Source organism: Rana temporaria, chromosome 12 (genome assembly GCF_905171775.1).
Source record: "Rana temporaria chromosome 12, aRanTem1.1, whole genome shotgun sequence".
Lineage (NCBI taxonomy): Eukaryota > Metazoa > Chordata > Amphibia > Anura > Ranidae > Rana > Rana temporaria.
This window is the reverse complement of record NC_053500.1, coordinates 33,905,891-33,925,636: the sequence shown is the minus strand read 5'-3', so window position 1 is coordinate 33,925,636 and position 19,746 is coordinate 33,905,891. Positions and strand designations below refer to the sequence as shown.

Here is a 19,746-nt window from a genome sequence, read left to right as displayed (position 1 = left end):
CCATTGATGCCACTGTGCCCATTGTCGCTGCTGTGCCCTGTAAAATGCCCCTCCCCCCGCCCGGCACTTACCTTTCTGGGGGTCAGCCATCCTCCTTTCACGTATCTCAATGTCTTCTCCTGCCCTTGATGACGCTTCAGCCAATCAGGTTACCGGTAACCAGAACCGGTGAACCTGATTGGCTGAGACGCCTGTCTGTCTTATCCAAAGAACGCACCCCCCGTACGTCCCTTAGATAAGTTTCCAGAAGCTGTACTCGAAAACCAGGTCTGTACTCGAAAAGTACAGAGCCGCTGGCTCTGATAGGCACTTCCACACAGCCAACCAGCTGCCGTTATTCAGGTGGCCGGTGCTCACCATCCGGCCATCTGAATAGTCGGCGGCAGCGGCAACAATAACATAGATTCATGCAATGCATGAATCTATGTTATTGTAATCAGTGGCGGTGCGAGAGCCAGAGGGGGCGGCGCTCCGGCGCCCTCTATAGATACACCGCCACTGATCTTGCATATACAACCGACCCTTTTGATGCTGATGCGGCCCACAATGAAATTGAGTTTGACACCCCTGCCTTACACTGACACAAACGGTGGGGCACTGTTCCTCCCAATGGCACCAATCGATTGGTCATTGGCATTATTCCTCTCCTGAAGGGTAAACTGTTTCTATAACCACTCATGGGGCACCATTCCTACTCCCTACTGACCGTTGACACTGGGGAATTTCTTCCTTTCACTGACCACTGACATTAGGGTCGTTTTCACTTTCAATGACACTGGGGCATTTTTTTGCTATGGCTGACCACTGACCAGAGTCTTGCCCATAAACAGTCTAAACAACCCTGAACTTGCTTTCAATTTCAAAAGTTTTAGGACTTCAAAAGTCAGAACTGTCAACTTTTTATTTATGACTATGCATGAAAGAGGTACTTCAGTCCTGCTCTGTACAGGCCCCGATTCCCCCTTTGGTGCCACCATTATTGAGCATAATCCATGCATGTATTAGACAGGGAAGGTCTGGTAACAGTCTTTGCGCGTGTATGGGAAACCCTGCAAGTGTACAGATGGCCGGGGAGACTGGCACATGCCCAGATGTGCCACAGGGCTCTCTTGGGACCCAAGCCCTGTGGCACATCTGCACAAGCGCAGGTGGAAGGAAGAATGTCTCTACCTGCTCTATTAAACAAATGTGCCTTTATTGCTATATTTGTCCCCATAAAACTACCTTTCATTGGGGCAGGACTTAATCATAAATCTCCTCAATGGGAACGAATACAGCAATGACAAACTAGTAGAGTATCTAACTCTTCCTTTGTCTGAATAAAATGAAAAAAAAAAATTGGGGTTGGCGTTCTTGTGATCATTCCTTTAAAACACAAGGCACTCTGTCTCTTTGAGGTTAACTTCTTAATTGATCACAATAATAAGGATAATTGTACATTCTGATATCTTCAGTTGTTGAATACAGGAAAATACCTGAAAGCAGCAAGATATTCAGCATCCGCAATAGGGGGTTCCACACCTCCTGTCCATGCAATGTTCACATTGTATCCCACGCCACAACCGGTGCCAACCTGTGAAAGACACACTGGATATTTGGACTGTGTAACAAATATAATTTTTTTACTTACAATTCCAAACATTGTATGACTTTAACTGGATATATCTGTATTTATCCCTAAAATCCACATCCTAATAAATTGCATTCAGAACTTTGGCCCAGATTTACAAAGGAGATACGGCGGAGTATCTCAGATGTCAAAAGGGGCCTACCCTAAACTGAAAAACACCGGAATTCAATAACTTAGATAGTTTCCCCACATACTTATGCCCAGCTAGGGCAGTAATGGTCAACTTTCTTGATAAAGGGGGTCTTAAGTGATGACCTGGATATGACTAGAGTGCTGCACATAATATTTAGTAATTGTAATACTAGAGATATTTGTCAGAGATTGCAGGCATGTTGTAGGAGGTAGTCAAGACTGTGAACATACTACAAGAGTTACAAATCAATGCTTTTACATTTGTGCATTCTACAGTTCCCTTAAAAATGACTTGTGCCACAGCAAGATCCATTATAAAAGGTCAAAGGATTTTTTTTTTAAAGAGACAGAAAGCACAGAAAAAATAAAGATACTGTGAAAGAAATAAACCAGACCATAACTACTAAAACCCAATCATAAAGATATTTTCCTTCACTCATCTGAGTAAAGCAAAAACAGACTACTGTCTACAGGGGCTCTGAGGGCTACACAATAGGTGTCAAATGGCCACAGGCCTCAGGTTGGGCACCATGAATTTAGAGTAATAATAGAGTATAAATGAAAGATGGTCATTCTCCATCCAGAAATCAAAAGGGCACCTAAAACCTTTAACTCACCTCCTCTGGAGAGCCACTACCGGGAAAGAAGTTGCCATCATCATAACGGTGGAGAGACAAGTAAAGGACATTGGGGTCACTGTAGAAGGCTTGTTGTGTTCCATTACCATGGTGAATATCCTGCCAGGGAAATAAATAGAGCTTGCTTAGAGGGCAATGGTCTAACAGCAAAGTTAATGGACTGTCTTATCCAGGCTACAAAGATGTCCACTGATCGTACTTCCACTAACTTACCCAATCCACTATCAGGATCCGGCCCACATTCATCTTCAGGCGGAGCAATTTGGCAGCGATAGCTACAGAGTTAAAAAAACAGAAACCCCTAAAGGAAGAGGAGAGGGGATAGAGGGTCAGTGATGGTGAGTGTGATCCAGGACAAAAGGAAGAGGGATCCAGAGGTGGAAGAGGGATGACAGTAGAAGACGATGAGGTACAAAGGAAGACAGACACACAACGGGGCCATTGAAGGTAACAAGAATGTGATGCGACTGCATTTTCAGGAAGAAAAGCAGGAATGGAATAGGAGTGAATCCCCAATTACTGAGGAGGGGTTCTTATTATGGGACCCCTCCTCTTTGTACTCACATGGCAACCGATTCCTCAGCGTGGTGTCCTGGGGGTCGGATAACTGCAAATCCATTCTGCAGGAAGTGAAATTACAAACATCGGAAATCACACCATGAAACTTTCCAGGATAAAAGATGAAAAGTTATAGAAACAATTTATACTAAAGGAACCTATGAAAAACGTATACGTAAAAAGGTGAATCAATGTAAAAAGGCTTCTGCGCTACTCAGTGACGTCTTCCTATATAGACAGAGTGAATGATGCAGCAATAACTATGAAGTGTATACACAACAACAAAAATAGATCAATAGTGCATGGGTTATTGCGCAGAAAAATTAATAATATATATATAAATATTATATAAGACACATAAATAAGTGTATATAACAAGTGATAGAGGTGATCGAAATAAATCAAATGATTCCACTGGAAAATAAGAGTGACAAAGTCCAAAAGTGAAAGTTGCAGATAAACTGCTAATGTGAGGTGTCCATTAATCCCAAGAGGAATGAAACTCCACCAAAGACAGCAGTCTGGTCTCCCAGAACTCTCACCTCAATGAGGGCTAAAATCGGCAATCAATGTGAAATAACACCACGCATCAGTCTCCTCGATATCCCCTGGTAGAGGTAGATGAAGCACTGGTCCCTTAACAAAGTACCTAGATCGCTCAAGCCCGGGGAACAAGAGCGACAAATAGGAGGCCTCCAATAGTGTAGTAGGTAAATAAACAGAGCATTTATTTAAAACAGTTGCGCTTGCATGAAAAGCGGTAAAAACGAGCGTAAAATTGAACAGTGGCGTCCTCAGCGCCTTCTCACGTCACTCCTGGTGTACGTCTGTTCACAGCCAATCCCTATGCATTACGACACGGTTACGTGTCTTCATCTGACCGTGTCGTAATGCATAGGAATTGGCCCTGCACAGACATACACCAGGAGTGACGTGAGAAGGCGCTGAGGACGCCACTGTTCAATTTTATGCTTGTTTTTACCAATTTTCATGTAAGCGCAACTGTTTTCAATAAATGCTCTGTTTATTTACCTACTACACTATTGGAGGCCTCCTATTTGTCCCTCTTGTTCCCTGGGCTTGAGCTATCTAGGTACTTTGTTAAGGGACCAGTGCTTCATCTACCTCTACCAGGGGATATCGAGGAGACTGATGCGTGGTGTTATTTCACATTGATTGCCGATTTTAGCCCTCATTGAGGTGAGAGTTCTGGGAGACCAGACTGCTGTCTTTGGTGGAGTTTCATTCCTCTTGGGATTAATGGACACCTCACATTAGCAGTATACGTAAAAAGCCCTCGTTTTTGTCAGAACAACCTACTAAAACAGAATCTGCCCACCTTGCTATTAAATTATTTAGGTTAAAGTGTATGTAAAAATCAAAGCTTTTTTGTTTTGGATAGAGTAGGGAATGGTTAAGACCCCATCGGGTATTTTGCTGTATGTGTTCCATCAGGAAGATTTCCCTTTACTATCTGTCATGGAGACACAACGGGAAGTTGCACACAAACACAACGGGAAGAGACACAAAGGGAAGTCCCTTGCTACCTGTCCCCACTGGAAGATTTACCCACTCTTGGTTTTGTGATGAAAATTCTGGACTTTCCATTACTTTTTGCATCAAAGACAGGACAAGGTCAATGATGGAAAATCAGCCTGAAAAAATACTAGTGTCGGAGGCTCTCAAAAATGCAAAATTTAAAGATAATAATGATAGTTAAAGATAATGACTCACTTTCAGCTCTCCAGATGCCACTTTGAATGTCAGCTCAAGAAGGGAACCAACAGCTGTTCGGACAGCAGCTGGGGAGTGTAGTTCGTTCCACACAGTGTCACTGTCCACCTGTCACCCAAAAGACATTAGGTACGTTTTATAAGGCAAATAAACCCACAGTAAAACTTGCATCAATGATGAAATGTTGCTGGTATTTCTAGAAAAACATGAATGTCTTTGTAAACAACATCAGGAACCCTAAAGTCCACCAAACAGTCTGTTAGAGACTGCCAAGATATTATCATAGACTGTCAGAGACTGACAGGATATTAAGACCATTGGAGACTGCCATCATGTTAAAATCAACTGTTAGATACATTATATTAACCTACTTGCCAATCGCCTCCTGTGTCTTTACTGTTACAGGACAGCTTGGTTGCGCAGGATCACGTAAATATATGTGATTTGCATTTCCGGGTAGTGGGTGTGTGCGCAAGCTGCCCCGGTTGTGCTTTTATTCACTACAGCACAAGCCAATCAGTGGGTCCCGGCCAATGATTTATGGCCAGCACCCGCTGATCTGCTGAGCGAATGACAGAAGAGAGCCCTGTGTTGGTAAACAACACAGAACTCTCTACAGACAGCAGCAATATGCCCTTTTTTTCTCCCTGCAAAGTAGGGAGTAAAAACTGGCACATTGGTTAGTGAAAACAGCACACACATTGTTGGCCACACAGTTAACCACTCGATTGCCCTTAAATGGTAACCCCTTCCCAGCCATTGTCATTAGTACAGTGACAGTGTATATTATTAACACTGATCACTGTATTAGTGTCATTGGTGATGTCAGTTAGTCAGTCCCCCTAGCGTCAATTAGTGTCTGATTGCTTGCCGCACTATCGGAGTCCCATAAGTCGCTGATCACCCCCATTACTAGTTTAAAAAATATATAATAATAATAAATAATAAAAATAATCCACTATATGTATAGATTGTAGACGCTATAACTTTCATGCAAAGCAATCTATATACACTAATTGGGATTTGTTTTTTGTTTTTTACCAAAAACATTTAGCAGAATACATTTTGGCCTAAATGTATGAAGAAATTAGATTTTTTACATTTTTTTTATTTGATATGTTTTATAGCAGAAAGTAAAATATATATATATATATATATATATATATATATATATATATATATATATATATATATTTTTTTTTTTTCTAATTCTTTTGTCTTTTTTTCGTTTATATAATAAAAAATAAAAACCCAGTGGTGGTCAAATACCACCAAAAAAAACACTATTTGTTGGGGGAAAATTGTAGACATTTCATCAGGGTACAGCGTTGCATGACTGAGCAATTGCTACTTAAAGTAGCGCAGTGCTGAATAGCAAAAAATTGTCTAGTCATGAAGAGGGTAAAATCTTCCGGAGCTGAAGTGGTTAAAATAGACTATTATATATCATTTACACTTCTTTGCAGATGCAGAGAACACATAGAACCTTCTACATCTACTACTGGAAATTCTCATGCAACCGCTTCCTAAACCGTAGGTCTGACAATGATATCTCAGATCACATGACTGAGCCAGCGAAATCACTCCACAAAGTATCAGTCGTGAAGATGTTTTTTTGGGCCCCCTACATGTCATTGTAAATATAAAATATATTCTGGCCCAAAACTGGTCCTCACCAGTGTTATATTTCAACATGCCTGGTACCCCCAAGCATTTGGAATGTCCTACCTGAAGCATTCATCTGGATTCAAAGTGTTATAAGAAAATCATTCTGGAGCATAGTCTACCAGAATTTTGCCTAAAGGGCCGGTCCACCCAAACCTCAAATTTAGTAAGTGGTAAACTACCTAATGGTTTCTGATATCTCTTGAAGATTCAGTTGGTGAGATCTTTGCACTTCAGTTTTGAACTTACCCCAATCCCTCCACAGGGCAGAACTGCATACATCTTCTGAGAAAGAGGTCCTACAAAACAAATTACTGTCAGTGGTAAAATGATGGGGAAAAAAAGATTATATATCATTTGTATTATACATTCTGATAAGGTTATATGCAGCATTGTAGGTGATTTTAAGAAATTCATATGTATACAGCATAACTTTTCTGCTCTGTAGATTTCTCCATAGGGGGCAATTTGTCCCATCTGTTTATTAATTAATTGCTACCAGTGGTTAATCGCCATCGAGTTTAGAAAAACGACCAAGCTATAAAAAAATCTCCTGCGTAGTTCTAGCCCAGTAAGGTGACTGTCAGCAAGTGGTTAAAGGCAGTGGCAGAGAGAGATTAAAATAGGCCATGTAGTTTTGCCCTTAGGCTAGCATTTAGTTATACCTCCTAATGATCACTTATACACAATATTTTCTATGACCGCAATACTTAGCTGGACCTGAGCTCAAAAAGTCAGGATTTGTTTAGGGAACATCTAGAAATGTTAGCTGCGCCTAAGCAGTAACCTACAATTCTTCCTGAAAAATAGAAGTGCACTAACTGATGTAACTGTGCCAATGCACCCCTGTGTGCCTTGAGCCCCATAGCTGAATATATGCAGGGAGACCATCTAAGGCACTGCTGTCTATGACTGCTAGTTTCATCAGATATGGAGTGGCATTTTGTGATGCCACTACTGTGCTGCTCACTGTTCTTCTTGATGGAGAGAGAGCTGTACCTGGAGACCTGCAGTACAAGAATATCCCTGCTTCTTCTTTGTAATTGTTCTGTGGATCTACGTTTTCTACACCTCTCCTGCTTCTTTTTTTTCATCATTATCAGATCACTAGTCACCAGGGGCAGCTCAGATATAAGGAAGCAAAGCACAGTTCCCCCACCAAGATGGCCACCTTCACACCGGGATGCCGTGCAGAACATGGCATGGCACATGAGCAATAGGGAAAAGATTTGCTGCAGGGAACCTACAAGGAAAACTGGTGACTAGTCCTTTGTCATCTGACTTTTTAGGAGCACCGCTTTCACAGCACAAGTCCCCTTTAAGGGAAATTTAAACTTTGCTATGTTTTACTGAATAAAAAACCCTATTTGTTACTATGTGGTTAGTTCATAACTACGGTATGTGCTTCACCTTAGTGCATTTTTTTGTTTGGACATTTCTGAGCATTACCATGACTTAATGGAAACCTGTTGTAAGAGAAAAAATGTAGGCACCTTTGGTGACCTCTTTCTGAAAATGCTAGTTGCCTGGCTTTCATGCAAGGCTGAGGCTGTACAGTTAACATTAATAGGTAGATTCACATACGGCGGCTTAACTTTGTGCGGGCGCAACTTATGTTATTTACGTTACGCCGCCGCAAGTTAGAGAGGCAAATGCAGTATTCACAAAGCACTTGCTCCGTAAGTTGCGGCGGCGTAGCGTAAATTGGCCGGCGTAAGCCCGCCTAATTCAAATGTGGAAGAGGTGGGCGTGTTTTATGGAAATTATTCGTGACCTCACGTAAATGACGCTTCGAACGAACGGCGCATGCGCTGTCCATGGACGTATCCCAGTGTGCATGCTCCAAATCACGTCGCAAAAAGTGAATGCATTTGACCTGAACGTAACTTACACCCAGCCCCATTCACGGACGAGTTACGCAAACGACGTAAAACGTGAAAAATTTGACGGCTGTCCGACTTCCATACTTAACATTGGCTGCGCCATCTTTTTGGTGGTTTATCTTTAAGCCTGAAAACGCCTTACGTAAACGGTGTATCTTTACTGCGACAGCCGTGCGTACGTTCGTGAATAGGCGTATCTTGCTGATTTGCATATTCTAGGCGTAAATCAGTGTACACGCCCCTAGCAGCCAGCGTAAATAGACAGCTAAGATACGACGGCGTAGGAGACTTACACCGGTCGTATCTTAGCAATATTTAAGCGTATCTCAGTTTGAGCATAGGCTTAAATATATGAAGGCGCGGATCTAGAGTTACGACGGCATATCTACTGATACGCCGTCGTACCTGTACCTGAATCTGGCTATAACTATCTAAAATAGGAAGATATACAGCAAATATTAAAAAATCATTTTATGCCTCCATGCATGAAACAAGTACAATAAAATGTAACTCCAGCCAAGCTATTTTGTAAATGCTCAGTAAAAGGGGTAAAACCGCTTTCATTTTTTTTTGTGCAGTCTATATGGTCTTTTTTTTGGGAGGGGGTCTACCATCATTTCATCTGCCAGCGTTTGTAGCCACTGATACTTATGGGGCACAGACAACAACAGCCTGACAAAGGTTCTTGTAACCTTTTCCAGCTCTGTGACAAAAGTTTTTTTTTTCTGTGCTTCTATTGGATAGCTCCCTCTTGCCCCATTTCCTGTTTCAGTGACCACCATCACTGGGTTACAAAAAGAAAGCTAACCCCATCAAACACTAAACATAAAAGGCTGCGATTATACTTTATGGTAAAAGAAAGAAAAAAAACGTATATATATAATCCCTACCCCATTCTTCATTTATTTCCCCAGACTTATCACGAGCCTGTACAGTCAGCTCCTCACCCAGCAGGTTCTTGCTCTCCAGCTTGTGACGGCTCTGTGGGCTGGTCCCATATAACAGGGTGTGATGCTCAGCATGAACCGTCTGAATTTCATCCAGCGTGGCTTTCCTTCCTCGTACGCGCTGTTGCAAGAAACTTATGTCACTTTTAGTGAACATAACCCCTAAAACTTTAATTATTACCCTTCCCCATAACCTAAACTGGTTGTATACCACCCAACCAGAAATAAAGGGGGCATGTAGGAGCCTGTGGCCTGGATTGTAAAGATTTTCCACATGTGCCTATCCATTCAAAGCCTGCCCTGCCTAAATCTGATATACTTTTGTTTTGGGTGGGAAAAGTTGCTTTGAATTACTCACCATCTTCTTCTTGAATTGCCAAGGTGAGATACTGCCTTGGATTACTCACCATCTTCTTCTTGAATTGCCAAGGTGCGATACTGCCTTGGATTACTCACCATCTTCTTCTTGAATTGCTAAGGTGAAACACTGCCCCCCATCATCTTGATGAATTGCTAAGGTGAAACACTGCCCCCCATCATCTTGATGAATTGCTAAGGTGAAACACTGCCCCCCATCATCTTGATGAATTGCTAAATTGAGATTTTCCCACTGTAGTTTGTGTTTCAGCCACCTCCCACAAGACTACATGGTCATTGCCATACAGTTCTTAAGTTATTTGATTCTGCATTGAGAATCCACCTGGGAGACACCATTTATCTTTGTATTGGCATTAGTGTATGGTCAAAACCAAGAGTTTTGGTGGGAATATCACCACTGGTGTCTATACGAAATAGACGTATCCAACAGGTATTTCATTTTTTTAAGGAGTATTTCTTAACACATAGGAAAAGGGGCTTTCTGTGACCGTGTGTCAAGATAAAATCAGTTGAACCCAAGGTAAGTAAAGAGTGAGTAAATTGCAGTAATAACAAAAATCAACAAATATCTCATTTATTGAAAGCACTTAGAGATCTGCCTATGGAAACCTTGGATTCCTATAGACATAGACGATGTTCATCTTATCCTGCTGACACAAGCAATGTCACAAGACAATCTGGATTTCTATAGGCTTTGTCAGCACTTAGCACACACCCTTGGCAGAAGTTTATTGAGGGAAAACCACAAGGATGTCAAGATACGTAGCTATCTGGAGAAGCAAGCCAACATTTGACTAATATGCCAATCTATGTCCAGTCTATAATGTATACACCAGTCTTTCTCAACCTTTTTGAAATATATTTTAGTTCTCAGTGAACCTTTGCTAAAACCAATTCATTGGTGGTCAGTTGGACAAGTGCCCCTCACGTTGGTGACCAGTGGGAAGAATCCCTTGTTACAGTGGTGATCAGAATACCACCCTTTCAGACAGCTAAAAAGATCATTGGGTTCATGCAACCAGCTGAGCCATGTGGCATTGACCCTAGAACTATGATACCATCAAATGAGAGGTCAGTCAGCCACAGCTCAAGGAAACCCTGACAACCTCTGGAGGACAAGTAAAGGGGGAAGGGTGGGAATGGAGGAATAGTTGCTGAAGCTAAATCCAGAACAAACCCGCCCAATTGAAATATGGACTATCTCGGTACTGATAAGTCAAGGTAAACAGTAATGAGTAAAAATTATAATTTTATTAAATTAAAATGTTGCATTAAAACAATAGTGTACATCAAAAGATTGGTCGATTCTCGACTAGTTTCGCGGGGTGTCCGCTTCCTCAGGAGAACCAATCTAAAGGACAATAATGCAATGAGAAAAATAAAATACAAGTAATAAGGTTCAGCAATAGATTAAATAATACATAACAATGAAAATTTTACCCAATGTGTAACTAAGCAGGCACGGCACCTTGACTTATCAGTACCGAGATAGTCCATATTTCAATTGGGCGGATTTGTTCTGGATTTAGCTTCAGCAACTATTCCTCCATTCCCACCCTCCCCCCTTTACTTGTTCATCAATACCCGGATGATGGTACGTTACTAACCTTATTACAATCGCCTAATTGAGGCTATACTCCCACTTTTTTTTTTATAACCTCTGGAATCATAGGGTTGAGAATGGCTGGTACAGACACAAAATAATACATTATATCTGATCAGGGTATGCTCATTATGTCTATGGCTTGTGAATCTTTTTCAGGATAAACGTTCATTGGCTGGGTTTTTTACTTTATTCTTTTAATCCATCACAACTGTTTAGCCCAAGATAACACCAGTGCATGAACTTATTCTTGGGCATTGCAGGTACGCAAGTTTATATACCAATTTATTTATTTTTTATCACACTTGCATATGCAACCCCCAATGAAAGAGCATGGGTTTATTTACACTGCTAAGTTCTACCCAAACAACATAGTACTTAAGGAGTCAAGAACAGCAAAGGCTCACCTGGCACTTGCCGAGGAGACCAGTTTCTTGCAGTCGGGACCAGATACTCTGTATTCTCCCAGCATGCTCTGGGTGGTTATTGGTGTCTCCACAGGTACACTGATGCTTCAGCATAAGAGTGTCATAGACTAAGCCTGGGGGAGGGAAAACATTTCAACTATAGTATATTTACAATTGAATGGCAATACTTTTCAAAGATTATCAGATCTCTAATCACTAGGACCTTGACTTGACATAAAATGGAGGAATATTAAATGATATAAGCTGGCACCATATTTTGAAATCTAAGAGGAACCCCGCCCTGGACAGCTGATGTTATTGTCCACATACACCACCAGTGGACACTATATCAGCAGTAAAAGAGATCTTAGGCAGGCCTGATCAAAAGACTTTCTTAGTGTCAGGGGCGTACCTAGAGCATTTGGCACCCAGGGCAGATCCGGATCCTATATCCGCCCCCCCCATAGTTAAAATGTAAAAACACCCCATTGTGCCCCCTGCATACCTCTGCATCCCCCAATATCTCTTTGTCACTACTGTGTACCCCCCCCTCCACAACTGCACCTCTGGACCCCTTTACGTTACACAGCCCCCTGCACCCCTGGACCTATTTACATTACACAGCCCCCTGCACCTCTGGACCGCTTTACATTACACAGCCCCCTGCACTTCTGGGCCCCTTTACATTACACAGCACCCTGCACCTCTGGGCCCCTTTACATTACACAGCACCCTGCACCTCTAGACCGCTTTACAATACACAGCCCCCTGCACCTCCGGAACTCTTTCCATTCCACTGCCCCCGCACCTCTGGACTCCTTTACATTACACAGCCCCCGCACCTCTGGAACTCTTTAAATTACACATCCCCCCGCAGCTTTGGACCTCCTCCGCATTACACAGACCCCCCCTCCCACAGCTCTTGACCCCCTGCATGTTACACAGATCCTCCCACAGCTCTGGACCCCCTGGATGTTACACAGACCCCCCCACAGCTATGGACCCCCTGCATGTTACACAGACCCCCTCCCACAGCTCTGTACCCCCTGCATGTTACACAGACCCCCCCACAGCTCTGTACCCCCTGCATGTTACACAGACCCCCCCAGCTCTGCCCCTTCCTAACTTAATCATGCAGAGCAAGAGACACAGCAGCGCTGAACAGAGATCGGGAACTGCTGAAGTTAATTTTTCATAATAACAAGCTAATGATTGGTTGCTAGGACCACCTAGCAACCAATTACCTGCTGGTTTACCTAAAAAGTTAACTCCAGCAGTTCCTCTATTCAGCGCTGCTCACTGTGTCTCTCTCCCCTGCAGTACAGGAGGAAAGAGAGTGTTTTCTTTCTCCTGCTCCGCTCTGTTAATCCGGCAGCCAGCTCTGGGTGTCCCCTGAGTAGTGGTATGGTCCACACCCAGGCATCCCTGCATCCTGTTACAGCTCGCCTCTCAGGCTCTACCTGCCCTGCGCTGCCTCAGCCCACCCTGCTGTCACCGCTTCACTGGTGGGCGCCGGCCTGACACTCCCCCAGTGTGTGGCACCTGTGGCAGACCACCCCCCAGTTGGTACGCCACTGCTTAGTATGTATCTGCAGATAAGGCAATGTTGAGATATGAACTCTGACCTGTAGTGCTCAGGACACGTCGTCGCGATTCTGAACTGCAGGAGGTGAGTGGAGCTGCTGGAGAGGACTGGGTCCGACTTAGGGCTGAATGAGGAAGAGAGCCTTGATAGAGAGGGAGGGCATCTGGGAACAGCTAGAGAAGCAGGGAAAAGACATTAGAGTAGTTCCTATCATATGGAAACCCTACCTATATACCTTCCAAGATAGCAAGGATTACTTGCCACAAATTTGTGGCAGTGTTGAATTGTAAGTCTGTTAATTTGCTGCACATTTTCACTGGCAAGTTGTACACTTGCAGAGCACTTGAAGCACAAGTTCTAGTTGACAATTTTTCCAATTTATAGCAAATTTGCATGGCAAGTCTCTAGCAAGAGCAAAGTTGCAGTGGTGAGTCTACAGCAAGCGCTCTGCAAGTCTACAGCATGAAAATTCAGCTACAGTGACCCCATGTGGTGGGATGACTATTGCACAACATAACTGAACCAGAACTTGCAGCAGACTTGCAGAATGGTTGCAAAGAAAGTTGATCTGGAGTCATGCAATGCGGACTTGCTGCAAGTCTAGCAATAGCTTAGCAAGTCATTTTTAAACCTTGTAAGCACCTATCCAACTCAATCCAGCATACAGATGACCTTCAATGCCCACACTCCACAGATTGCTTTCTAATATTCCTATTAGTGACGAATACCAGTCAACCCCCATTCAAAAGCAAACTCCTCATATTAGGGAAGTCTCCCAGCCTAGATGAGGCAGCAAGGAGGAGGGTAATATCAGATATACAGTATCTCAAAATCAAGTTTTCTAATTATTTTGTTTCAACAATTTAGAAAATTCACTTTTAAAATGTTTCTAATTTTTGGTACTATGGAATTTTTTATTGGATTTTCATTTTATAAACAACTGCCCTTTATAATAGTTAAAAAAAAACCCTGACTGGATGACATTTAGTTTGCCAAAGCACTGTGTATCATAACCATTTGGTTTTCTTTTTTTCAGAAAATACTTTTTTTTGCATTTTTGTGCTACTGATCTATTCCAGGTTCTTTGCATCCACTTCCTGTTTGCATGCATGGACTCCAACAGCAGCTGCATGTCATTGTACAGGGTGGACTTACTGATGGTGACAATAGTGGCATATGCCTGCACAATGATGGGATAAGCAAGATCGCTTACAGCAGGCTTTTGCATTTTTTTTACGCCGGTGTAACCCTAAAAATAGTTTCCAGATCTCTTGAAACCCCTGCTAAAACCAATCTATTGGGGGTCAATGGGGAAAATGCCCTATACATTTGTGACCAGTTGGAAAAATGCCACCCATATAGTAGTAGTCTGAATGCCACCCTTACAGACAGCAAAAAAACATCTCTGGTGTCACTCTGCCAAGTGGTCTTAGCTCTGGAATTATGCAGGCAATGTTAAATGGGGGGTCAATCAATGACAGATGTAGAAACCTCTGGAGGAACCCCTATAGTCTCCAGAGAAAGCATATGTGACAGGGCAAAAAATGCAGGAGAGCTTTTGGTAGACAAGAACAGAGTGTTGTCACCATATTGGATAACTGTGGCTGTGTACAAGCACATTACATTTTCTTCTATACTGTCACAGTAGCAATTTACTATGCTTGGACTGACTACAGGTACACTTAAAGTATTATTCATGGTTGATGTGGCAAAAGCTTTCGATATAATTGAGTGGAACTACCTGTGGAGGGTTTTTGAGGGATTGGGCAAAGGCTTTATTGCATGGGTTAAAGGGGTTGTAAAGGAAAATGTTTTTTTCATAATAAGCATCCTTTACCTGCAGACATTCCTCTTTTCACTTCCTCATTGTTCGTTTTTGCTCAGAAGTTACTCTATTTCTTCTCTGTTCTGTTCACTTCCTGCTTGTCTGATTGTTACTGACCACTATGAAGGGAGGCTTTACTGCGGTGGTCAGTAATGTGCTCACCCCCTCCTGAGAACTACATCTGTGCGGAAGGACGCTCTCTACGTGTTAGAGACTTCAAGGAGGTGTGAATTACTGGGCGTGCCGCAATGCATACTGGGAAATGTAGTTCTTACATGAACGAGAGCCGCAAACCAGGAAGTGAATGAGAGAACAGAAACTAGAACGCCGGAGGTGATATAGATGAAGGAATTTAATAGGTATTTACTCGTTTTTTAACAGAATCATTACACTATTCTGTCTGTCTACCTTGCAGACATTGGCCCGGATTCAGATAGAGATACGACGGCGTATCTCCTGATACGCCGTCGTATCTCTGAGTTCCGTCCGTCGTATCTATGCGCCTGATTCATAGAATCAGGTTCCGCATAGAACTCCCTAAGATCCGACAGGTGTAAGTGACTTACACCGTCGGATCTTAGGCTGCAATTCCAGGCCGGCCGCTAGGTGGCGTTTCGTATTTTTTACGTGACGAATATGCAAATGAGGATTTCTGCCGATTCAGAAACGAACGACCGCCCGGCGCATTTTTTTTTACGTCGTTTGCGTTTGGCTTTTTCCAGCGTATAGTTACCCCTGCTATATGCGGCGTATCCTATGTTAAGTATGGCCGTCGTTCCCGGGTTGAATTTTGAATTTTTTTACGTCGTTTGCGTAAGTCGTTCGCGAATACGGATGGACGTAATTTACGTTCACGTCGAAACCAATGACGTCCTAGCGACGTCATTTGGAGAAATGCACGCTGGGAAATTGGCCACGGAATTTTAATTCCGCCGTGGGATTTACGATCCGCCGGCGCAACTTTAGAGGCAAGTGCCTTCTGAATAAAGCACTTGCCTCAAAAACTTGCGCCGGCGGATCGTAAATCGCATCTTTAGATCCGCATAACCTATCTGAATCTAGCCCATTCATTTTAGACAAAAAAATGTTTTTCCTTTACAACTCCTTTACCATGCCTACACTGCAGTGATTAGACAGGGTAGAGTGGTCTCCCCAAGTTTTACTTTAGAAAGAGAAATGAGACAGAGTTGCCCTCTCTCGCTCCCATTTTTTGCTCACATCTCGCAAAAAAAAGCCCCTGCCAGCCTTACTCAGAGCTAGCGAGGAGGTTATAGGTTTCCGATATGGTCCTTTTCATGAAAAACAAATGCTTTATGTGGATGATATGTTATTGCTCGTAGGAGGTACCATCCCCTCTCTGAGAGTGTCAATGGCTATTATCACCTGATTCAGAGACTACTCGGGATTAATCATCAACTGGTCCAAATCAACCTTATTGTTGTTAGACGACGCTACAGATACAACACTACCCACGTTCTGTCCGGTGAAAATTGTATCCTCCTTCAAATACCTAGGTATCCAGATCACCACTAATTTGCTACAATAATGTAATTAAGTACTACATCAAGTACTGTAGAAGTACAGATTGATTTAAAAAAAAGTGTTGAATTGTTCCAACCAAGGGTAGTGACTACTGCAGCCTTTCTCAACCTTTTTACCCCAGAGGAACCCTCAAATAAATTTCAGGTCTTGGGGAACCCCTTCTAAAACCAATTAAATAGGGATCAGTGGAAACAGGGACCGCCCTGTCATCCGCCGGCTCAGCTGGGATATACGGACACACGGAGGCAGATCATTACTGATCCGCCCCAGGTGAAAGGGCCCTTAGTCACGTCTCTTGGCATTAAACACCTGCAATGGTTATTCGGATATGTTCTTTACAGAAATGTCTTATTTGCATACATACAGCATTTTCTTTGTAATCTTCATTGAGAAATGACGTCTAAGCTTTATCCTTCACGTAACCATACCTAATCCGCATTACACTTCCAAGTACCTGATACCACCAATGTATATCAGGGGGGATGTTAGTACAGTGTGAGTCATAGACAGAGGAGGGGGGGGGGGGGAACATATGAATCATCAGTAGGTGACTCATACTCCCATCTCCTCATCAATGAAATGTGTTTTCACGTCAACAGCGTACATAGTGGAAGCGTTCTATGAATCCTAACCCCCTCCTTGTCTCTGCAGAACATTCTGCTCTGCAACAGCACAACGCTACAGCGTTCTGAACATTATTCCTATTCAATTGCATTGGCTGTGTCGAAGGACATTTAATGTAAACATTTTGACAACGATGAATGGTCGATTGATCTAAAGGCTATATTTAAAGAATATGGCCCAGATTCACGTAGGAGATACGACGACGTATCTCTGAGTCTGAGGCGTCGTATCTTGGCGCCTGATTCAAAGAATCAGATACGCCAGAATTTGTATAAGATACGACCAGCGTAAGTCTCTTACGCCGTTGTATCTTAACTGCATATTTACGCTGGCCGCTAGGGTCGATTACGTCGTTTGCGTAAGTCGTTCACGAATAGGGCTGTGCGTAATTTACGTTCACGTCGAAAGCATTGGCTTTTTGCGGGTTAATTTGGAGCATGCGCACTGGGATACTTTCACGGACGGCGCATTCGCCGTTCGGAGAAAGCGTCATTTACGTGGGGTCACAATACATTTACATAATACACGCCCACATCTTCCACATTTGAATTAGGTGGGCTTACGCCGGCCTATTTACGCTACGCCGCCGTAACTTTGCTTTGAGAATACAGCACTTGCCTGTCAAAGTTGCGGAGGCGTAACGTAAATAGGACACGTTACGCCCGCACAAAGATGCACGCTTCTACGTGAATCCGGGCCAAAATATATATGTATATATAGCATATAATAAAAGCTAAATTCTAAGCAAAAAAATATACATTTCACAAAAGCCACAAAGTATACAATCCAAATTCCTTTGCAAACCTAGATATTTAATTGTAATAGCCTGAGCAGAGCTGTGAGAGGGACCCAGCAAGCCCCATCCACTACAGGTTCTCTGCAGGAGGGGGCGGATACCAGACCAGTCACTTTGCACAAGGGAACGGAGCAGCAGTGACCGGTCTTTTTTTTTCAAGAGTTTAGATTACTGCACAGTGAACACCCATTTGATTCGATTCTGGTGCAAAAAAAATGGTCCTTTGCGACTTTGGTCCGAATGCGATGCAAATTCAGTTAAACAATTTTTATGGCTGAATTTGCATTGCACAGACATCAAATGTGATTTACACAGTGCACCAGTGTGAACCAAGCCTTACTAAAACTGGAGAGTGCAAAATGTGGTGCAGGTCTGTATAGAAACCAATCAGCTTCCAGTTTTTTTTTTGTCAAAGCCTAATTGAACAAGCTGAAGTTAGAAGCTGATTGGCTACTAAGTACAGCCGCACCAGATTCTCAGTGATCCCGTTTTAGCAAATCTTGCATCATTTTGAAATATAAAAAATATATAAAAAATATTTTTAAAATCTCTTGCAAATCCCTGAGTTTATTAAATAATATCTGGTGATCCTGCCATGAAGGTCCTTGTTCAGGCACTTTCTGTCGCAGGGTGACAACGCTCTGTCCCCATTTCATAAATGTACTCCAGCGTTGTCACCCTGTCACATGGGCTTCTGAATTTCCCTACTCCAACTCAGAACACTTCTTGCTCAGGTATCATTCTCTATCTTCTGTGATTTAGGAATGTTGGCAAACACGACCCTATAGGAACTGTTTTTCACAAAGAAGGAAACATATCTTCTTCTACTTCTTTTTTTTTTTTTTACCACTTCAGACTCAACCCAAAAAAGGACAACGAGACCTGCTCACGGTCTTTCCGCCCATAGCGTCTCTTATAAGGTTTCGCATTATGTGTGTTTTTTTTTTTTTTCTTTCCCCCTTCCTTTTTTTTTCGGGTGTCTATTGTTTTCACTCTCTCTTTTTTCCCTTTCTTTTCTTTCTCCTTTCTTCCCCTTCTTTTCCTTTTTCCCCTTGAGAAATTATTTGTTGTTGTACATACAATGGGGTAGATTCAGCTAGGGGCGCGAACTGTTACGGCGGCGCAGCGTACCGTTTTTACGCTACGCCTCCGTAAATTACTGGAGCTACGCTTCATTCACGAAGCATTTGCTCCGTAATTTGCGGCGGCGTTTCGTAAAAGGGGCCGGCGTAAGCGCGCGTAATTTAAATGATCCCGTAGGGGGCGTGGATCATTCAAATTAGGCGCCTTCCCACGCCGAACGTACTGCGCATGCTCTGTCGGGAAAATTTCCCGACGTGCATTGCGGTAAATGACGTCGCAAGGACGTCATTGGCTTCGACGTGAACGTAAATGGCGTCCAGCGTCATTCATGAACGAGTTACGCAAACGACGCAAATTTTGAAAATCGCGACGCGGGAACGACGTCCATACTTACCATTGGCTGCACCTCCTAATAGCAGGAGCAGCCTTACGGCGAAAACGACGTACGCAAACGATGTAAAAAACGAGTGCCGGCCGTGCGTACGTTTGAGAATCGGCGTTAGTATGCGTTAGTAATTTGCATACTGTACGCTGACAACTATGGGTGCGCCACCTAGCGGCCAGCGTCAGATTGCACCCTAAGATACGACGGCATAAGAGACTTATGCCAGTCGTCTCTTAAGGCTACAGTTGGCGTATCGAGCTTTCTGAATACAGAAAGTCGATACGCCGGCGCTACTTAGCAAGTACGCTGCGTATCTATGGATACACAGGCG

At 43.0% G+C, this 19,746-nt stretch overlaps 1 protein-coding gene across 10 annotated transcripts in view; it reads right to left on the bottom strand.

Annotated features, from left to right (window-relative positions):
• HDAC5 (histone deacetylase 5) overlaps nt 1-19,746 on the bottom strand; it is a 159,565-nt gene that overhangs the window by 13,111 nt on the left and 126,708 nt on the right. For 7 of the 10 annotated variants that reach the window (XM_040331062.1, XM_040331065.1, XM_040331066.1 and 4 more), the window contains 9 exons: nt 13,201-13,333; nt 11,576-11,709; nt 9,131-9,308; nt 6,607-6,656; nt 4,693-4,800; nt 2,965-3,020; nt 2,614-2,701; nt 2,380-2,499; nt 1,476-1,573 (listed from right to left, as the gene is read on the bottom strand). In XM_040331062.1, the coding sequence (XP_040186996.1) occupies nt 1,476-1,573; nt 2,380-2,499; nt 2,614-2,701; nt 2,965-3,020; nt 4,693-4,800; nt 6,607-6,656; nt 9,131-9,308; nt 11,576-11,709; nt 13,201-13,333 (965 nt within the window). The remainder of the gene's footprint in view (nt 1-1,475; nt 1,574-2,379; nt 2,500-2,613; nt 2,702-2,964; nt 3,021-4,692; nt 4,801-6,606; nt 6,657-9,130; nt 9,309-11,575; nt 11,710-13,200; nt 13,334-19,746) is intronic. The other 3 variants (XM_040331068.1, XM_040331069.1, XM_040331072.1) reach the window with 1 other exon arrangement.